Here is a 14,872-nt window from a genome sequence, read left to right on the forward strand (position 1 = left end):
TGAGTTGTAGGACTAACCGCAATATTAAAAAAAAAAAAAAGAAAATTATTTACAAATTAACAGTATTGTGTTGAGATGCTTTTAAATATTGGCAGAGACTTTTTAAAATTTATTTCAGCTAATAAAATTTCAATCCTCAATATATGCCGATTTGTTTTTTTTTCTTTTTTTTCAAAATATTTCGAAAATAACTTCAAAATATTTCAAACCTTAAAAATATTTCGTAAATATTTTTTTAAATATCTAAAAGCTTCAGGGAAAACCCCCAAGAGAACTCATTCTGTATAATAAATATTTGGACCGAGGAATTTATTCATAAAAATCAATTTATTCAGACTTTATGTTATCTAATTTACACGCCATCAAAGTTATACTTTTAAAAATTAAAGATTTCAGTAAAGCCGTCATTCAATTTGATAAAATTTTTCGCAACAGCATCAAACGTAAAAACAGAACGAAGGGGAAGAACAAAGAGTAAGAACCAATATAACCTTTATATACGCCGACAGTTGTTCGAAACCATATGAAAAATAACTTTAAAACAATTTGTTTTATTAATAAAAATTATAAGTTTATTTAAACAATTTTTTTTAGTTTCAAAAAATTTAACTCTGTATTTTAGGAACATTACGAGTATATTTTTTATATCGTTCACTAACATATTAAGTGAATAGAATAAACTATTTCGAGTAAAAAAAACTTGAATTCAGAAATCTGCCAGGAAATAAAAAAACACAACATCAAATCAAAATAAAGGACGTTGAACTTTCGATATTCGCAGCGCTTAGAAAAATATTTTCAGTGACAAATAAAAATCTTAACCATGATTTCAACGAATTTTATAAGAGATATTTTTTTCTATTTTTCTTTTGTTTTTATTCGTTTATTATTTTATACCCGTAGAGAGACTTAATTAAGCGGCTTAAGAGTTTTATCTCGGATTATGGAAGTTGGGAGAAAATTATTAATTTTAATAAGCAGTGATCACTTTTCAAGGTTTTAGATTATTTTAAAGTAATTTTTCAAAATACGAATTACTTTAAACAAGATTACTACATTAAAAACTAATGTGAAATTTTTTAGGTTTTCAAAAAATTTCAGAAAAAAAATCATAGCAAAAAATAACTTTCTTCCAACGATTGAAATGATAGAAATGATACAATTTTAAGATAAGAAAAAAAATTTTTTTAATTTTTTTTTTTGTTTTAAAGCCAAAGATATGGTATTATTGAGCCAGGACGTAATTCTAACACCATTTTCTTTATAACCACCATTTTTTTACAACAGCGCATGATGCTGTTGAAGTTTGATTTATCCGTCATGTTGAAGAATTATTAGTAATGATTACGTCTTTAGAAATTTTCCTATTTCTTTATAGAATTACAACTTGAAAAATTAAAAAGAAAAAAAGCGGACGAAATTAATTTTTAATGTCCAGAATCAGTTTCGGATGTCTTACGTCATTTCTACTCAAATTTTAGGAACATTACAAAAAGAATAAATACTTAAGAAAAGTACTGGATCTAGCTTGAATCTAAAGTAACTTAAAAAAACAATAAAAACAAATTGTTCACTGTTTAAAACCACATACAACTTTTTGTTAAATTTTAAGATTTCATTTTATTGTCATTTCTACTCAAATTTTAGGAACATTACAAAAAGAATAAATACTTAAAAAAAAAGTATTGGATCTAGCTTGAATTTAAAGTAACTTAAAAATAATAAAGACAAATTGTTCGTTGTTTAAAACCACATAACGGCTCATTGTTAAATTTTAGGATTTCATTTTATTGTTAAATATCTGTTGCTTTTTTTTTTTTTTTTTTTTTTTGCTTTTTGTTTTTGTTGTTATTCTTGTTATTCTTCTTATTTGGAAAGTTAATGTCGCATCGATCTGCATTTCTCACGTAGGTTTTTTACGAAAAACAAAAAGGTAACGTAAAGAAAATGAAAATCCTTTGAAAAAATTTTTGTGATTCCTCTAAATCTTTATTAAAAATAGTTTACATACATGATTTTTTTAACATACATCTTACGACTGTATAAATGGCGAGAGATTGGTGAGGGAGAAAAATAGACAAGCATGTGGGGAGAAATGCTTAACTATTTGTTTACGCAACTAATAAAACAAAAATATTGTATCAAAACAAGTCAAACAAATAAAAAATAAGCAAAACCAATTTATATTTAATGTTTTACTGAATATAATTAATTGAGTGTAAACTGTTTTAATATTTTATATTTTGTTGAATATAACTTGCTTTTTAGACGCTTCAATGTGAATTAAAGTTTTCTGGTGTCGAAATTTGCACGTGTGAAGCTTCACGATTGCTCTAAAAGCATCCTGAAAATGCTTAGAAAAACATCTAAAGAAGTAATGCATGCATTTAAGCAACTACAAAACATTTTGGTCAAGACGTTTATAGGGTTGGTTCATTCCTCCCACCTGTCCATTTCTCCCCACTCTCCCCAGATAATTTCATGCTCGGCTGATCAGTTTAAAGACAGTTGTTAGATTTTCAGAAAAGGTGAAGCATTTACAACTTATGAAAGCTGTAAACGCATTAGATATGTTAAATGCTCAACACTCGGCCTTTTTAAAATTGATCGTTACTGTCGCCAAAGTTTCTCAGGAGGTAGATTCATTTTGCACATACAATTTCAGGTATCCTAAACTATTTTCTTTCTCTGTGTCACTATTTTTGTTAAAAATTCTTACTTCTAGTTTTCTATTTTTCTAATTTCCATTTTGCGTAAGTAAATGCCTCAATTAAACACAAATGCAACAATAGAACAAAAGTGAGTTTCAATAAAGCGAAGAAGCAACAGCATGGTTCCATTTTTTTTTTTTTTTTTTTTTTTTTTTTTTTATTATGAGAAAATACGCAGAAAACATGCCTTTGGTCTGCACATTTTTTAGAAATCATGCATTCTTATAAAGCTATCATGAGAAAAGATAGCTGTTTAAAGGAACAACCCACCAATTTGCGGATAGTAATCTGATGATTGGAGACGTAACCAATTTTTAAGCGATTTTTTTTTAATCAAATGGTTTTAATCAAATGGTTTTTTTGTTTGAGTAATTAGTTTGAACTACCTTAGAGTAGGCTGGTCTACTGACCAATAATTTTCTAAGATTAACTTTATCTCGCCGAAAATGCTATGAGATAAGTGAGCGTAAGAAATGTAATTGTCAGAAGATTTGCACGCTTTTATCAGATGGAGTAGTTAAATAGATTAACATAGAAATTTATTGAACGAAGAAGTTTTTGTAAAACATAATTATGGCCATCGAACACGATTATCGATAATTATTTATGCCTGCTTGACATTAACCCTTTTCATTTTGATTGCTTCTTTAAAAGATGGTTAAGAATGTATAATAGAAGTACTAATGTAAATAACAGCCGTTATAATTGCGATTTATTTCCAGCCGCTGACTAGCGTAATGTAAACGAAAGTAAACAAGCGCTAAACAAAAGATTCTATAAATACACTTATATAAACTCATACAAACCGGTACATTGCATGCAAGTTGTTGTCGTTAAATAGTTTTGTGAGAAAAATTGCTCTAAAGGAATAATAGTTAAGCTACTTGGATTGAGTGCAACCTAATAAAAATACCCAAAAAATTTAAAGCAAAAAAGACATATATAGTGGCTTAAAGAGATAAAGTGCACTATTTTTATTAACATGATTACAATTCCCTATGGAGAGCAATATCGACTTATAGAACATGTGGTCGTTGTATTTTTTCCTTTAAAACGGGCGACTTATCCATAAAAATGCAAACAACTTTATAACTAAAAACCGAAGCAAAAAATATATATTGCACAACACACTATAACAAATGATGAAAGATATTTTTATTATTTTTTGAATTGAATTGATCTCCCAAAATGACTCTTCAATATGTTAATATTAATCTCTAGACTCCCCGTCCAGTTATGACTTTGTCTATTTGGTGAAAAATTATAAAAACGTGCATCTGATGTATATAACAATAACAATAACCGTAATAAAGGTTTCTTAAACTGGCATTTATGCGACGCTACAGGTAGGGGGTACCGCATTAAAGCCGTAAGACAAAAGAAGAAGAATATTTATTTCCTATTTTGTGATTAGCTCTAAGTATACTATTATAATTTAAGACTTACTTCATTTTATTAGAATACAAAACTGATCCAAGAAAACAAATATCGCATATTTGTGTTTCTTGTTAACTTATTGTGCCACTTTCTACTAAACGAGAGGACATTACAGTGTATTTATATTATGATCAAAAGCTAAATAAACAAAAACAAAAAGCCCCGTACTTATAAGTAAAAATAAAAGAAAAAAAGTAATAATTACATATCAAAATAAAAGTTCATTCAAATTATGTAGCGTTCACGAGATGCTTTAATTACCAACAGTTGTACTTAAGACTATTAACTTAATTAATAAAATCTATTGAGTTACTTCAAACGGATGGGTAAAAAAATTATCTTCTAAAGAGACTTATCAAATTAGAACACAATTAAATTTCGAATAGTCCATTCATTAAGAGAAAAGTTATTATTTTTTAAATTCAATCAACTGTTTCATTGAAAGTTGATACAGTGCTCTGTTTTGTATTGTCAAATTAATTTACTAACGTGAAACTAAATAAAAAACAAATAATATTTATAAACAATATCTTTTGTGATTTCATTGTCATACACAAAACTTGCTAATAGATACAATGCCACGCTACACGTGCGTCTTAAAATGGGTGAATAAACTTCGATATCTTAGCAAGTGGCACATTCTCAAATAAGTGGATCGAAGCACGTGGTTGATCAAAAAGATAAAACTTCATGTAAGTTTTCTTCACACAAATAGTACAGAATTTTTAAAAAAGCGTCCATTCATATTAGTTTAATTTTTTTTCTTCCAATCATAGTAATGATTTTCTGATACAATGTAAAATTCAAAAGTACTATTTGTTATCCGTCAACTTGCTCACCTGCAAATCAGTGAGCGGTCATTAAGGAGCAGGAACTAAATATTTATCTAAGCCTTATTTGTGATAAAGTTTATCCGACAAAAAAAATTGACATCAAAGTCAACCATGTTCTTGTAGAAATATATTATAATAGAGGGGAAATTCAAATAGCTTGATTTTTAAAAAAATCCGTTAAATTATTCCAGCTAAAGCAAGCTTAAAACAATAGCAATAATCCAAGTATCACAATTCTCGCCCAGAACGTATATTACTCTAATCTCAAACAATGACATTGATTAAAGCTATTACGAAGTGTTTTTTTTGACTTTTTTGAGACATCAAGTAAAATGCTGCCAAATAAAACTTTCGAGACTAAGAAAAAACCAACGTGATTAAACATGTGGGAAAACCGTTTTAAACGGCTAAGCGATTCAGCTTCTGCAGAGTTATGCACAATAGCTTTGCAGGCATCTCAGCATGCGAGGGAAATGTCGTTGATCGCACGGACTTAAAAATGATTTCGTCTTGTATTTGAACAGATGTATTTTAGAGAAAAAAAACCATGGATAACTTAAAGAAGTAACAAATAGGTAAACTCGTAAAAATAATTTAAAAAAATTAAAGTTTGAGAAAACAAAAGAATAAGAAACCTCACAGATAATTTATAAACTGCCAAAAAAAGTGACTTCAATAACTTCCAATAACGGAATAAACTATATAAAATATGAACTTTTATAGTGCGAACCACTAGGTATATTGCACAAAAAATTTGAGTGTATATAAACAAGTTTTAGACACTCAAAAATAAGCGATTTACAAGAAAAAAAAACAAAACAAAACAAAAAAAAAAAAAAAAAACAATTTTCTTTTCTCCAAACAAAACTTGTTTCTCCCAGAAAGAGACTCTTCAAAGTTAAAAATCACACACAAAAGTTTTCAATAGAATTAGTCCGGATAAATGACAATAAATAAACCTATTTTGACATATGAAATAATTTATAAAGAAAAAGTTGTTTAACAGTTAAAAAAAATCGTGCATAAACTTGCCAGGGCGAGTTACGATTAAAATCTTAAGTTGACAATAGGACAAGTAAATATTTTTATATTGTTTATAATTGGTTTCACAAAAAATGCGCTTGTGAGATGTTGAAAAAAAATAAAGAGAAACGGCTTCAGTGAACTATTTCGTTAATAAAATCCTCATACAGATGCGACTTTTAGCAACATTTCAAAACTTATCCTCAAAACAACTGTAATCAAACGACCCTATGCAACAAACTCACATACTGAAAAAAAAAAAAAAAAAAAAATACACACACACAAAACAGTTTTATTCGCAAAGCCTCTTTCTAAATTTCTTTAAAACAAGAAAAGAGAAAATAAATATAATTCTTAATTCAATACGATTTAGTTTTATTACTTAAACTTACATAAACTAAAAAAGGTTGTTTTCCAAACTCTACATAAATACAATATTTTATATTTCCAACAAATTTCTCTACCTACTTACAATTTTTCTGAATAGCAAAAATATAATTTAGATAGTTGTTATAATACACTATTTAGACTGCTACTACTAGACGAAGTCGAGTTTCGGTCATCGGCGCTGCCGTAACCTGTCTCATCGTCATTTTCAACATCTATAAGTTCCTCTTCGATTGAAGATATAGAAGTTTCAGGGCTTAATATAATAGAGTCAGAAGGAATATCGAAGCTGTTTAGAAGAGCAGCTAATTTTTTACGTAAATGTTGTTGCTCGAGACATAAAGTGCGTTTTATAGATTGTGATTCACGATCGTGGTTTTCTAAGACCTAAAAGGCAATAGAAAAATTGAACTTTCCACGGCCAAGTTACACGAGAAACGTGTTCAAAGATCTTGGGTTTTCCCCTTTGAAATGCTCGAAATTGCATAACAATACAGAGCAATCAAGCGAAAAAATACTCGTGATTGGTTTTAAAAACATAAACAAATATGGAGAATAAAAACCCCGGTGATATTCGAAAGCCGAAAAAATAATGAAGGAAAGAGAAAAAGTCATAGAAACAAAAGACTATAATCAATTAATTGAAATTATAATTTAAAAAAAAAAAAAAAAAAAAAAATAAAAAAATAAAAATAATAATAATAATGGTAATAATAATAAAGATTAGAACTTTAACTTTAAATCATTGTGATAAAATTAAAATAAATTTAAATTTACCTTTATATATTGTTTAGCGCTCTGCAAGAGACTTAAAGTTGTAACTTTAGAAGTATCAGGTGAGTTTGGGACTAAATCTCGCAACGAAACCAAACAATCGCGTAAATGTGCTCGCCTATAATTACACAAACTATAAGATAAAAGTCAACATAAAGACAAAAAAAAAATGTTCAAGGCGGATATGTAATAATTAAATTCAACAAAAATAACAAATACGAACCTATTTTTCTCTAGTTGGTTATGAGTAGCTCTAGAAATAAAAAAAACATTCCTTTAAAACAAAGACAAACAGCTACTATGCTAGAAAATGTGCCTACTAAGTTTTTTTTAAAAAAAAAAAATGAAACACAAAGAAAAATTTTGTCACGTCTTACCTATATGTTTGTGATCTTTTGGCGAATTTTCTATCTTTCCTAAGGCCTATTGTAAATTTGCCTAGAGATAAGAGCGCATGTAAATACATAGAAGGTTAATTAGTAAAACATAAAATTAGGAATAGCCATACTAAAACAATAAAACTATTACCACTTTTTTATATTAAAGCCACTTAAAAACATTAAAACACAAAAACAAAATGTGAGACTAATTTCACACTAAAATAACTTGAAAAATATGCGGAAAATTCTTACCTGCATTTTCTCTTTGTTCAACAACTTTAGCAGCTTCTAGAAGCGTTTCTAAACTCATATTTTTTAAAAGAGAATATGAATTATTTTCTGATCAACCAGAAATTACTACACCACTCAGTTTTCGCTTTGTGTTAATTCCGAGTTCTGATAAAAAAAAAGTTGCTGCTTGAAAACTCCAAAACAACAGTCACGTGCACCTGTCGTCATCACAAATACTTGATTGTGATTGGTTTGTGAAGATTAGCGACCAATCAAAATAATTCGAGTTAAAAAAATGAAAAATGCTCACATGGGCGCCAATAACACGTGGGCATAACTTACAAATAATTTATTGTTGGCATCGTCTTGCTGGGAGGCGAAAAATGATGTACTCGAGCATAAAAAGTCTCAAATAATTTGCCTATTCCCGTAAAAAACAAAATATTTTAACTCGAACGACCTTCCAACTTAAATTAAAAGTCACGTTGCTTCGTTATGTTGGGTGTTCCCATTGCTCTAACAGCTGCTAAAAAATATGTTAAAGATAAAAGCTTAGTTTTTCTTTTGTTTTTATTTTATTTTGTAAACGTATTGAACGTTAAGATTTTACTTATAAAACAGTTCAGATATTATGACTAATAATTCTTTAGAAAAAAAGTGTATATTTTATAACGAAAATGAAAAGAAAATACTTATAATTTCAGCATTCATAATTTATTAAAAGCTTGCATTTCTTAAAACATAAATACATATTAAACATTTACGAAAGAATCGCACATGGTAAAAAGTAGCCATGCAGCACGGAATATTCTTTTGAAAAAATTTCTCAACTCTTATTTCGACACGGAATTTAACATGAACAAACAGGAAACTTAAGAAATGCTTGTCACCCAAAATTTGTTATAATTTTAGTTAGGAGATCGATTTAAGACAGTTTATTAGGTATTTATGAAACGCAACGATTCAATATAATAGTTTGCGTTTATTACACTTGAACAAAATCACCGTCAACTTAAATAAGAGCAGAACGAGTTTCAAGTTTACAATAAACTTGTGGAAAGAACTATCACCGGCTTTCTATGATTTTTTTTGTTTTTTATAAATTAGAAACGTCATCAAAAGAAAGCGCCCTTCTTATTTTTGAAAAGTTATTTTCTGTTCTGACGAGTTTTTTTTTACCTCGCGTGCTCTTATAGCGCACCTTAAAGAAAAGAGAGTCACGACAGTTAAAGAATTAACGGAAAATAATAAAGATTTACAAAGAACACACACGCGCTTTCAATGTAGCAACTTCACTCAACGTAGAAACAACTAAGTATCAACGGTTTTAATCATTTCAACGTTAAGTAAATCCAATCAAGCGAAGTATAGAGAAATCCTTTTGCAAAAGCCAAACAGCCGAAGTATAGAGAAGTCCTTTTTAAAAACTTCAGCTTTTGAAACTTTAGTCGTATAAAATATGCATAAAAGAGAATTGATTCCCGACACCTCAATATAAATGGCTATTCAAATCACTGTTCGTTTATTATAGAAAACCAATTTAGCACAAAAATGAATACTTTACAACGCGTATATGATCTATCTATAAATGCTAACTTAGATAATAATTATCCGGAAATGCTTCAACATATTGCGCACCAGGCCTGCCCATTCTGCCGAAGAAACTATCGTAAAACGCAGCCCAAAAGTTGACTTTTAGAAAACGCCCCAGGTTTTAACTGAGTTGTGAGAACAAATCAGAAATTCCTATTTTCAGAGCATGATTGTCACTTAGCTTACTTGACTAAAACAGCTCTACGTAAACATACACACAAAAAAAAAAAAATGTCAATTCGAAGAATGCTGATTATGTTGGTAATTTATCAACATATATAGAGAACAAGCGGAAAGAACTTTATTATAAAAAACAGTTTGTTATGGTTGTTTTATTTCTAGTAAAGGAAACTTTTAGACGAGATTATCAATATAATATAAAGACATATTAACCGACTATTAAGCACTGAAATATAGAGAGCGCATTATTTTTATTCTATTATCTAAATTGATTGAAGTTATGTAATTGTACAGGACGTTTAGAAACCATGTTATTGAAATAATAATAATGTCAATGCTTTAAGATCGTTTGTAAAATTGTTTAAGACGAATGTCACGTTCACTGCGATTTATTCTTAAACGTCTTCATGAGCAACACAATAATTTAAGTAAAACGTAAGTCATAATTATTAAAAAAAAAAAAAACGGTTTCGTTTCAAATTCGCATAGTGAATAATACTTCCGATAGAAGAATATTTTTCAATACGTCATTAAAGATTTTGTACATTTATAAAGAGTGTCGGAAGTATGAGCTAATCCTTAAAATAGGTTATAACAACATAAATGCGTGTTTCCACCCCAGATCCGCCTATTTGTCAAGAAAAAAAAAATTAAAATAAAATAAAATAGGAAAAACGCACAACTGCGTGGAAACGAAACAAGAATGCGTTTTCGTGAAATCTGCAGTCACATAGGAAATCTTAAAAGCATAAAAGATATGAAAAAAAGAATCAGGAAGAAAGTATTACATCAAAACGTTTTTATAAAGAAATCGTTAAATTTACCGATAAAAAGAAACGTAGATAAAAAGAAAGCGCGAAAAACTTGAAATAAAAAATTCGAAAGTTTTTTATAAATTAACACTTTAATGTCAAGTATACATAAAAGCGGAATACAGTAACAAGAATAAGAGGTCTCGTGCATTTTATTCGTATGAAAATTACTTACATTTACATAACTGATGCCACATGTAAATGTATGCTAAGTTCTTCTAAGGTTGCAAAGAAAGTCGGAAATATATCCTACAAACCAACCAATCACATTTGTCAAATTTCTTTCCCTTTTCCTTCTATCAAAAAAAATGTTTAACATGTTGACGGAGTAAAGTTCCTCTTCCGTGACCTTTTACACGAGAAAGAAATTTGTAAGAAATGCTGTCTCGTTTAACTTAGTTAAAAACTTCATTTTTGTGCCCCTTTAATGGAGCCTGGTATTTCAACACTAGTGTTACGAGGGGGTAGCTATAGCTCAGTGGAAAGTTTTTTAGCTGAGCATAGTCGACGTTACTTTTCACATCACCAAAATTGAACGAATTTTCTCTTTCGCAATTGAAACCATCGTAAATAGAGCAATTAAAATGATTTAAAACTCTCTCCAAATCACTTTTAATGTGCTCTACCGCGACTACAGGTTCCATAGAAAAGCTGTCTGATGCGTTTGATTGAGGCAGTGGAGAACACGCCATGGCTAAAAATCAGTTAAAAAAAAACAAACAAACAACATTTTGTTGAGTTACACAAACGTATATTCGCATTACGTTTTATTTCAAAGAAACTTTGAACTCGAAAAAAAAGATTAAAAAAGAAAAAGAAGAGAGAGATAACTCACGTAAACGTCATTTGAAAATATTTGAAAATAGGTTTTTGTTTTCCTCGCTTCTATTCAAGAAAGTACAAAAAAAAAGTTTAATTGTTTTTCACGCTTCAGATCCGTCCTTACAAGATGCTTCCAAAACGTCGTAATTACGCGCTGGCGAAGACAACCTTAAGTTACGAACCGGTACATAATAACGATTACTATTAGTTCTAACGACACTGGTAGACATAACCGCGTTACATACGTGGCAATAATTGAACCGTGACATTGTTTTGATAACGCGGCATGCTGTATAAAATAGTTCCTAAAGCGTTTTGAATTTGCGATATTTTTCATATTACGTTCAGAGATCTCATTCGAAAAGATTACTTAATCGCCTTTAAACTAGAATCGCAAAGATTCTAGTTTGAAGACAATTAAGTAATCTTTTCGAACGAGATTCAAAAATTCTTTCTAATTCTTGACGAAATGAGGGGCGCTAAGTTGGAGGGTTCAATGTCATATGGCTTTCTAAATGATACTCTTTTAACCTTTTAACCCGGAATAGTGGAGGAGTAGCATTATTAGCACAAGCATTAAAAATTTGATTAAGGATTTGATATAGGGAGTAGTGAATTTGTTTTTCTTATTATTCCTTTCTTCGTAATGTTACTTCAATTTACAGTCGATGTTACACAAGCTTTCATTTTTTGTGTTTCAGCGACATGAAATACTCGTCGAGTAGAATCTGCAGGTCTTCTTTGAGTGTTATTTGCTGATCGTGTGTGAATGTTTTTTCATCACACTAAGGACTAGTAATATAGTATGGACGCTACAAACATGTAAAATCAAGACGACTATGTTTTTCACTAGAGTTCTATGCTTCTCTCACTTTCTCAGCTTTATATACATTTTCCAAATTCATTGTGCACAATGAATTTTGTACAATGAATATGACGCACGCACAATAATGCAACTTTTTACGCTAATTACAACAACTGGATACAACGCCTAATATCGTTTTTATTTATAACGTAATATATTTCTATAATAGACTTCACACGCCTGTAAATATTTTCTCGAAGAACCAAATAGGCAAGCTTTTTTTAGAAACGGGAGAGCGCTGTAATTGTTTAATTGAAGACGTTTATTCACATTTGGAGCGAAAAGGTTTAAGTGATTGAAGAGAAAAGGATGAGCGTTTTGAGTTTCTGATTATTTAACTGTTTAGTAATAATTTTAATGACGTTAAATTATTTGTCAGAAAATATTGAGTAAACTTTAAAAGTTTTTATTTTAATTTGTTAATCAATAGATAAATTTTACAATTGAAATGGAAAGAATTGTTTATAACGTTACCCCCCGTTCAAAAAACTTTGATTTCTGATGTGAAGATATCCAGAATAGAAAACCTACAAGTAATCCAATCTCCATCGCTACATTCAATTTCTTCAAGAACTCCTACGAATGCCGTTGCTTTAATGATGATGCAAATATCGTTATTTAAAAAAGATCGTAGAAAGGGTTTTTTAGTGGGATCACTGGGATCGCCAAACTACTGAAAACGTTCAAAGAAATTTGATTGATTTCTTAACGACCTCTTTGATTTAATTCGCACTGCATTAGTTGAAAACAAGTTAACAAATCCTAAGAAACATTTTTACATTGAAAAGTGCAAAAAAAAAAGATTGGATTCTAAATCAGTGAAGCAAATTAGGAGAGTCTACTAAAGAAAAGCTTAAAATGCAAACATTTGAAATGCAACTTTAACTAACTTTAGATTCCTGTTAAATACTTCGCCTGGTACACAAAAAGATTAAAATCTAAAGATATCAGACGACCAAGGTGGTAGTGGACTACCACACCATAGCTAAAAACAGGAAACAAAAAATGAACATTTTACAAATTCAGAACACCAAGGAATTTATAAATCAAAGTAGTTTAGAAAACCAAAAGTACAAAATAAAAGTTTTTTTTACGAATTTATTAACAAAGTAATAAATCAACAAATAAAGTAATAAGTTAAGAATTTTTTTAAGAAAAAATCGTCGTTTGATTGCAGAAAAAAAAACTTTCCTGTTTTTGAGCACTTAAAAGTTTCAAACAAAAAATATGCATTCAAAGGTTAACTCTGTTGCTCATCTCTACTGTATTCATCATCATCTATTCAATCATTACAATATTCATCATCATCTATTCAATCATTACAATATTCATCATCATCTATTCAATCATTACAATATTCATCATCATCTATTCAATCATTACAATATTCATCATCATCTATTCAATCATTACAATATTCATCATCATCTATTCAATCATTACAATATTCATCATCATCTATTCAATCATTACAATATTCATCATCATCATCATCATCATCATCATCATCATCATCATCATCATCATCATCATCATCATCATCATCATCATCATCATCATCATCATCATCATTATCATCATCATTAGAATATTGGGACTTGGACTCTTATATTTGTTAAGAATGTACTACATGATGATATTTTAACCAGCAGAAAAAAAATGGTAAAACGTAACATGAAAATCCTTCTCCAAAAAATTCTGTTTGAAAAAAGTTTATTACATGCAGCAAAATGTAAAAAGAAAAAAAAAAAAAAAGTATGGACCTACACCTGCGACATTCAACAGCCTAATATAGCATTCAGATAGTGTATTCATGTCGGGTGGTGACAAAAAAATATGACTGAGTTTAAAAGGGCATAACTCCTCTATTTTAAAAGATTTCTTTCAAATTAAAAAAAATATTATGTAGAGAATTTTTCAACATTTAAAAATATTTGTTTATTCATTTTCTATAACTCCATTTCTACGAATCGATTATCGGTTCAAACTTTTACCGATCCCATAAGACTTTGTATGGCAATAAAAGTCGGACTTATCCAAAACAACATTTTATTCTATTGCAAAGTTGATCAATATTTTCTGCTTGCCAGTTGTTCTTGTATACTTCTCCTTTCAATTCAGACCAAAAGTTTTCAATAGACCTGCTTTCAGGTTTCACGTTGAGAGGGTTTTCTTCCTTTTCAACAAAAAATTGACGTTATTTTGTCTGAAATACTGCTCTACAACTTTTTTGCATAATGTTGATGTTGCTAGGTCAGGGATGCGTAATGTGACGTTGCTAGGTCAGGGCAGAATATGTAATTGTCATCTAGATGGATTGCTTTGATGAAATGAAAGCTCTTTTTATGATGGATTCATTCAAGTATAATTCTTGCTCGATTGGTTGCTTACAAGGTACAAAAAAAAAAAGGATTTAGAAATTTAGCTGAGATACAAATAATCCAGATGAACACTTTTTCAATTACTTTACACTTGGTGGTAAAGAAATGTTGCTATAGTTACTAGAGTAGAAATTTTGGCTTTCATTAACAGTGCTGTGCTTTAAAGTGAAATAAGATTCGTCATCAATTATCCAATCGTGATTTCTGCATTTTTCGAATAGGCGACTGCATCTCGTTCTTATTTTGGGTTTTTTGTGACTCCATTCTTAATGGAATCATTGCATTTTTACATTTAAGGTATTGTGTATTTTGAGTCCTCCAGCCGATGCCTTGCAGACTTGCCCGAACCTCTCCAGGGAAGACCCAGAAGCACGTCGACCCTGAGTTTGCCTCCCCTTTGAGAAACGGGCGGAAAAAAAAGAAAAGTATCAGTTTAATACAAG

The 14,872-nt window shown here is 29.6% G+C and overlaps 1 protein-coding gene and 1 long non-coding RNA gene across 4 annotated transcripts; one reads left to right on the forward strand and one right to left on the reverse strand.

The window, feature by feature from the left end:
- Positions 1-336: 336 nt before the first annotated feature.
- Positions 337-12,450, forward strand: LOC149884446 (uncharacterized). Of its 3 annotated transcripts, none has more exons than XR_016454986.1 (3): positions 337-474; positions 2,269-2,665; positions 12,274-12,450. It is a non-coding gene; the product is annotated as an uncharacterized LOC149884446 (long non-coding RNA). The 3 variants fall into 3 exon arrangements; XR_016454985.1 differs by lacking the exon at positions 12,274-12,450 and adding an exon at positions 4,719-5,827; XR_016454984.1 differs by lacking the exon at positions 12,274-12,450 and having other exon boundaries at positions 2,269-2,724.
- LOC145186724 (max dimerization protein 1-like) lies at positions 5,492-8,327 on the reverse strand. The gene is made up of 5 exons (XM_080062949.2): positions 7,798-8,327; positions 7,543-7,603; positions 7,389-7,418; positions 7,169-7,283; positions 5,492-6,778 (listed from the first exon to the last, which is right to left on the reverse strand). Exons 1-5 carry the CDS (start codon positions 7,853-7,855, stop codon positions 6,515-6,517), a joined length of 528 nt encoding a protein of 175 aa, XP_079919075.1. The 5' UTR covers positions 7,856-8,327; the 3' UTR covers positions 5,492-6,514.
- Positions 12,451-14,872: the final 2,422 nt, after the last annotated feature.

Source organism: Hydra viridissima, unplaced genomic scaffold (assembly GCF_058129835.1).
Source record: "Hydra viridissima isolate aposymbiotic clone 2 unplaced genomic scaffold, HvirCarnegie_v1 scaffold_8, whole genome shotgun sequence".
NCBI classification, from domain to species: domain Eukaryota; kingdom Metazoa; phylum Cnidaria; class Hydrozoa; order Anthoathecata; family Hydridae; genus Hydra; species Hydra viridissima.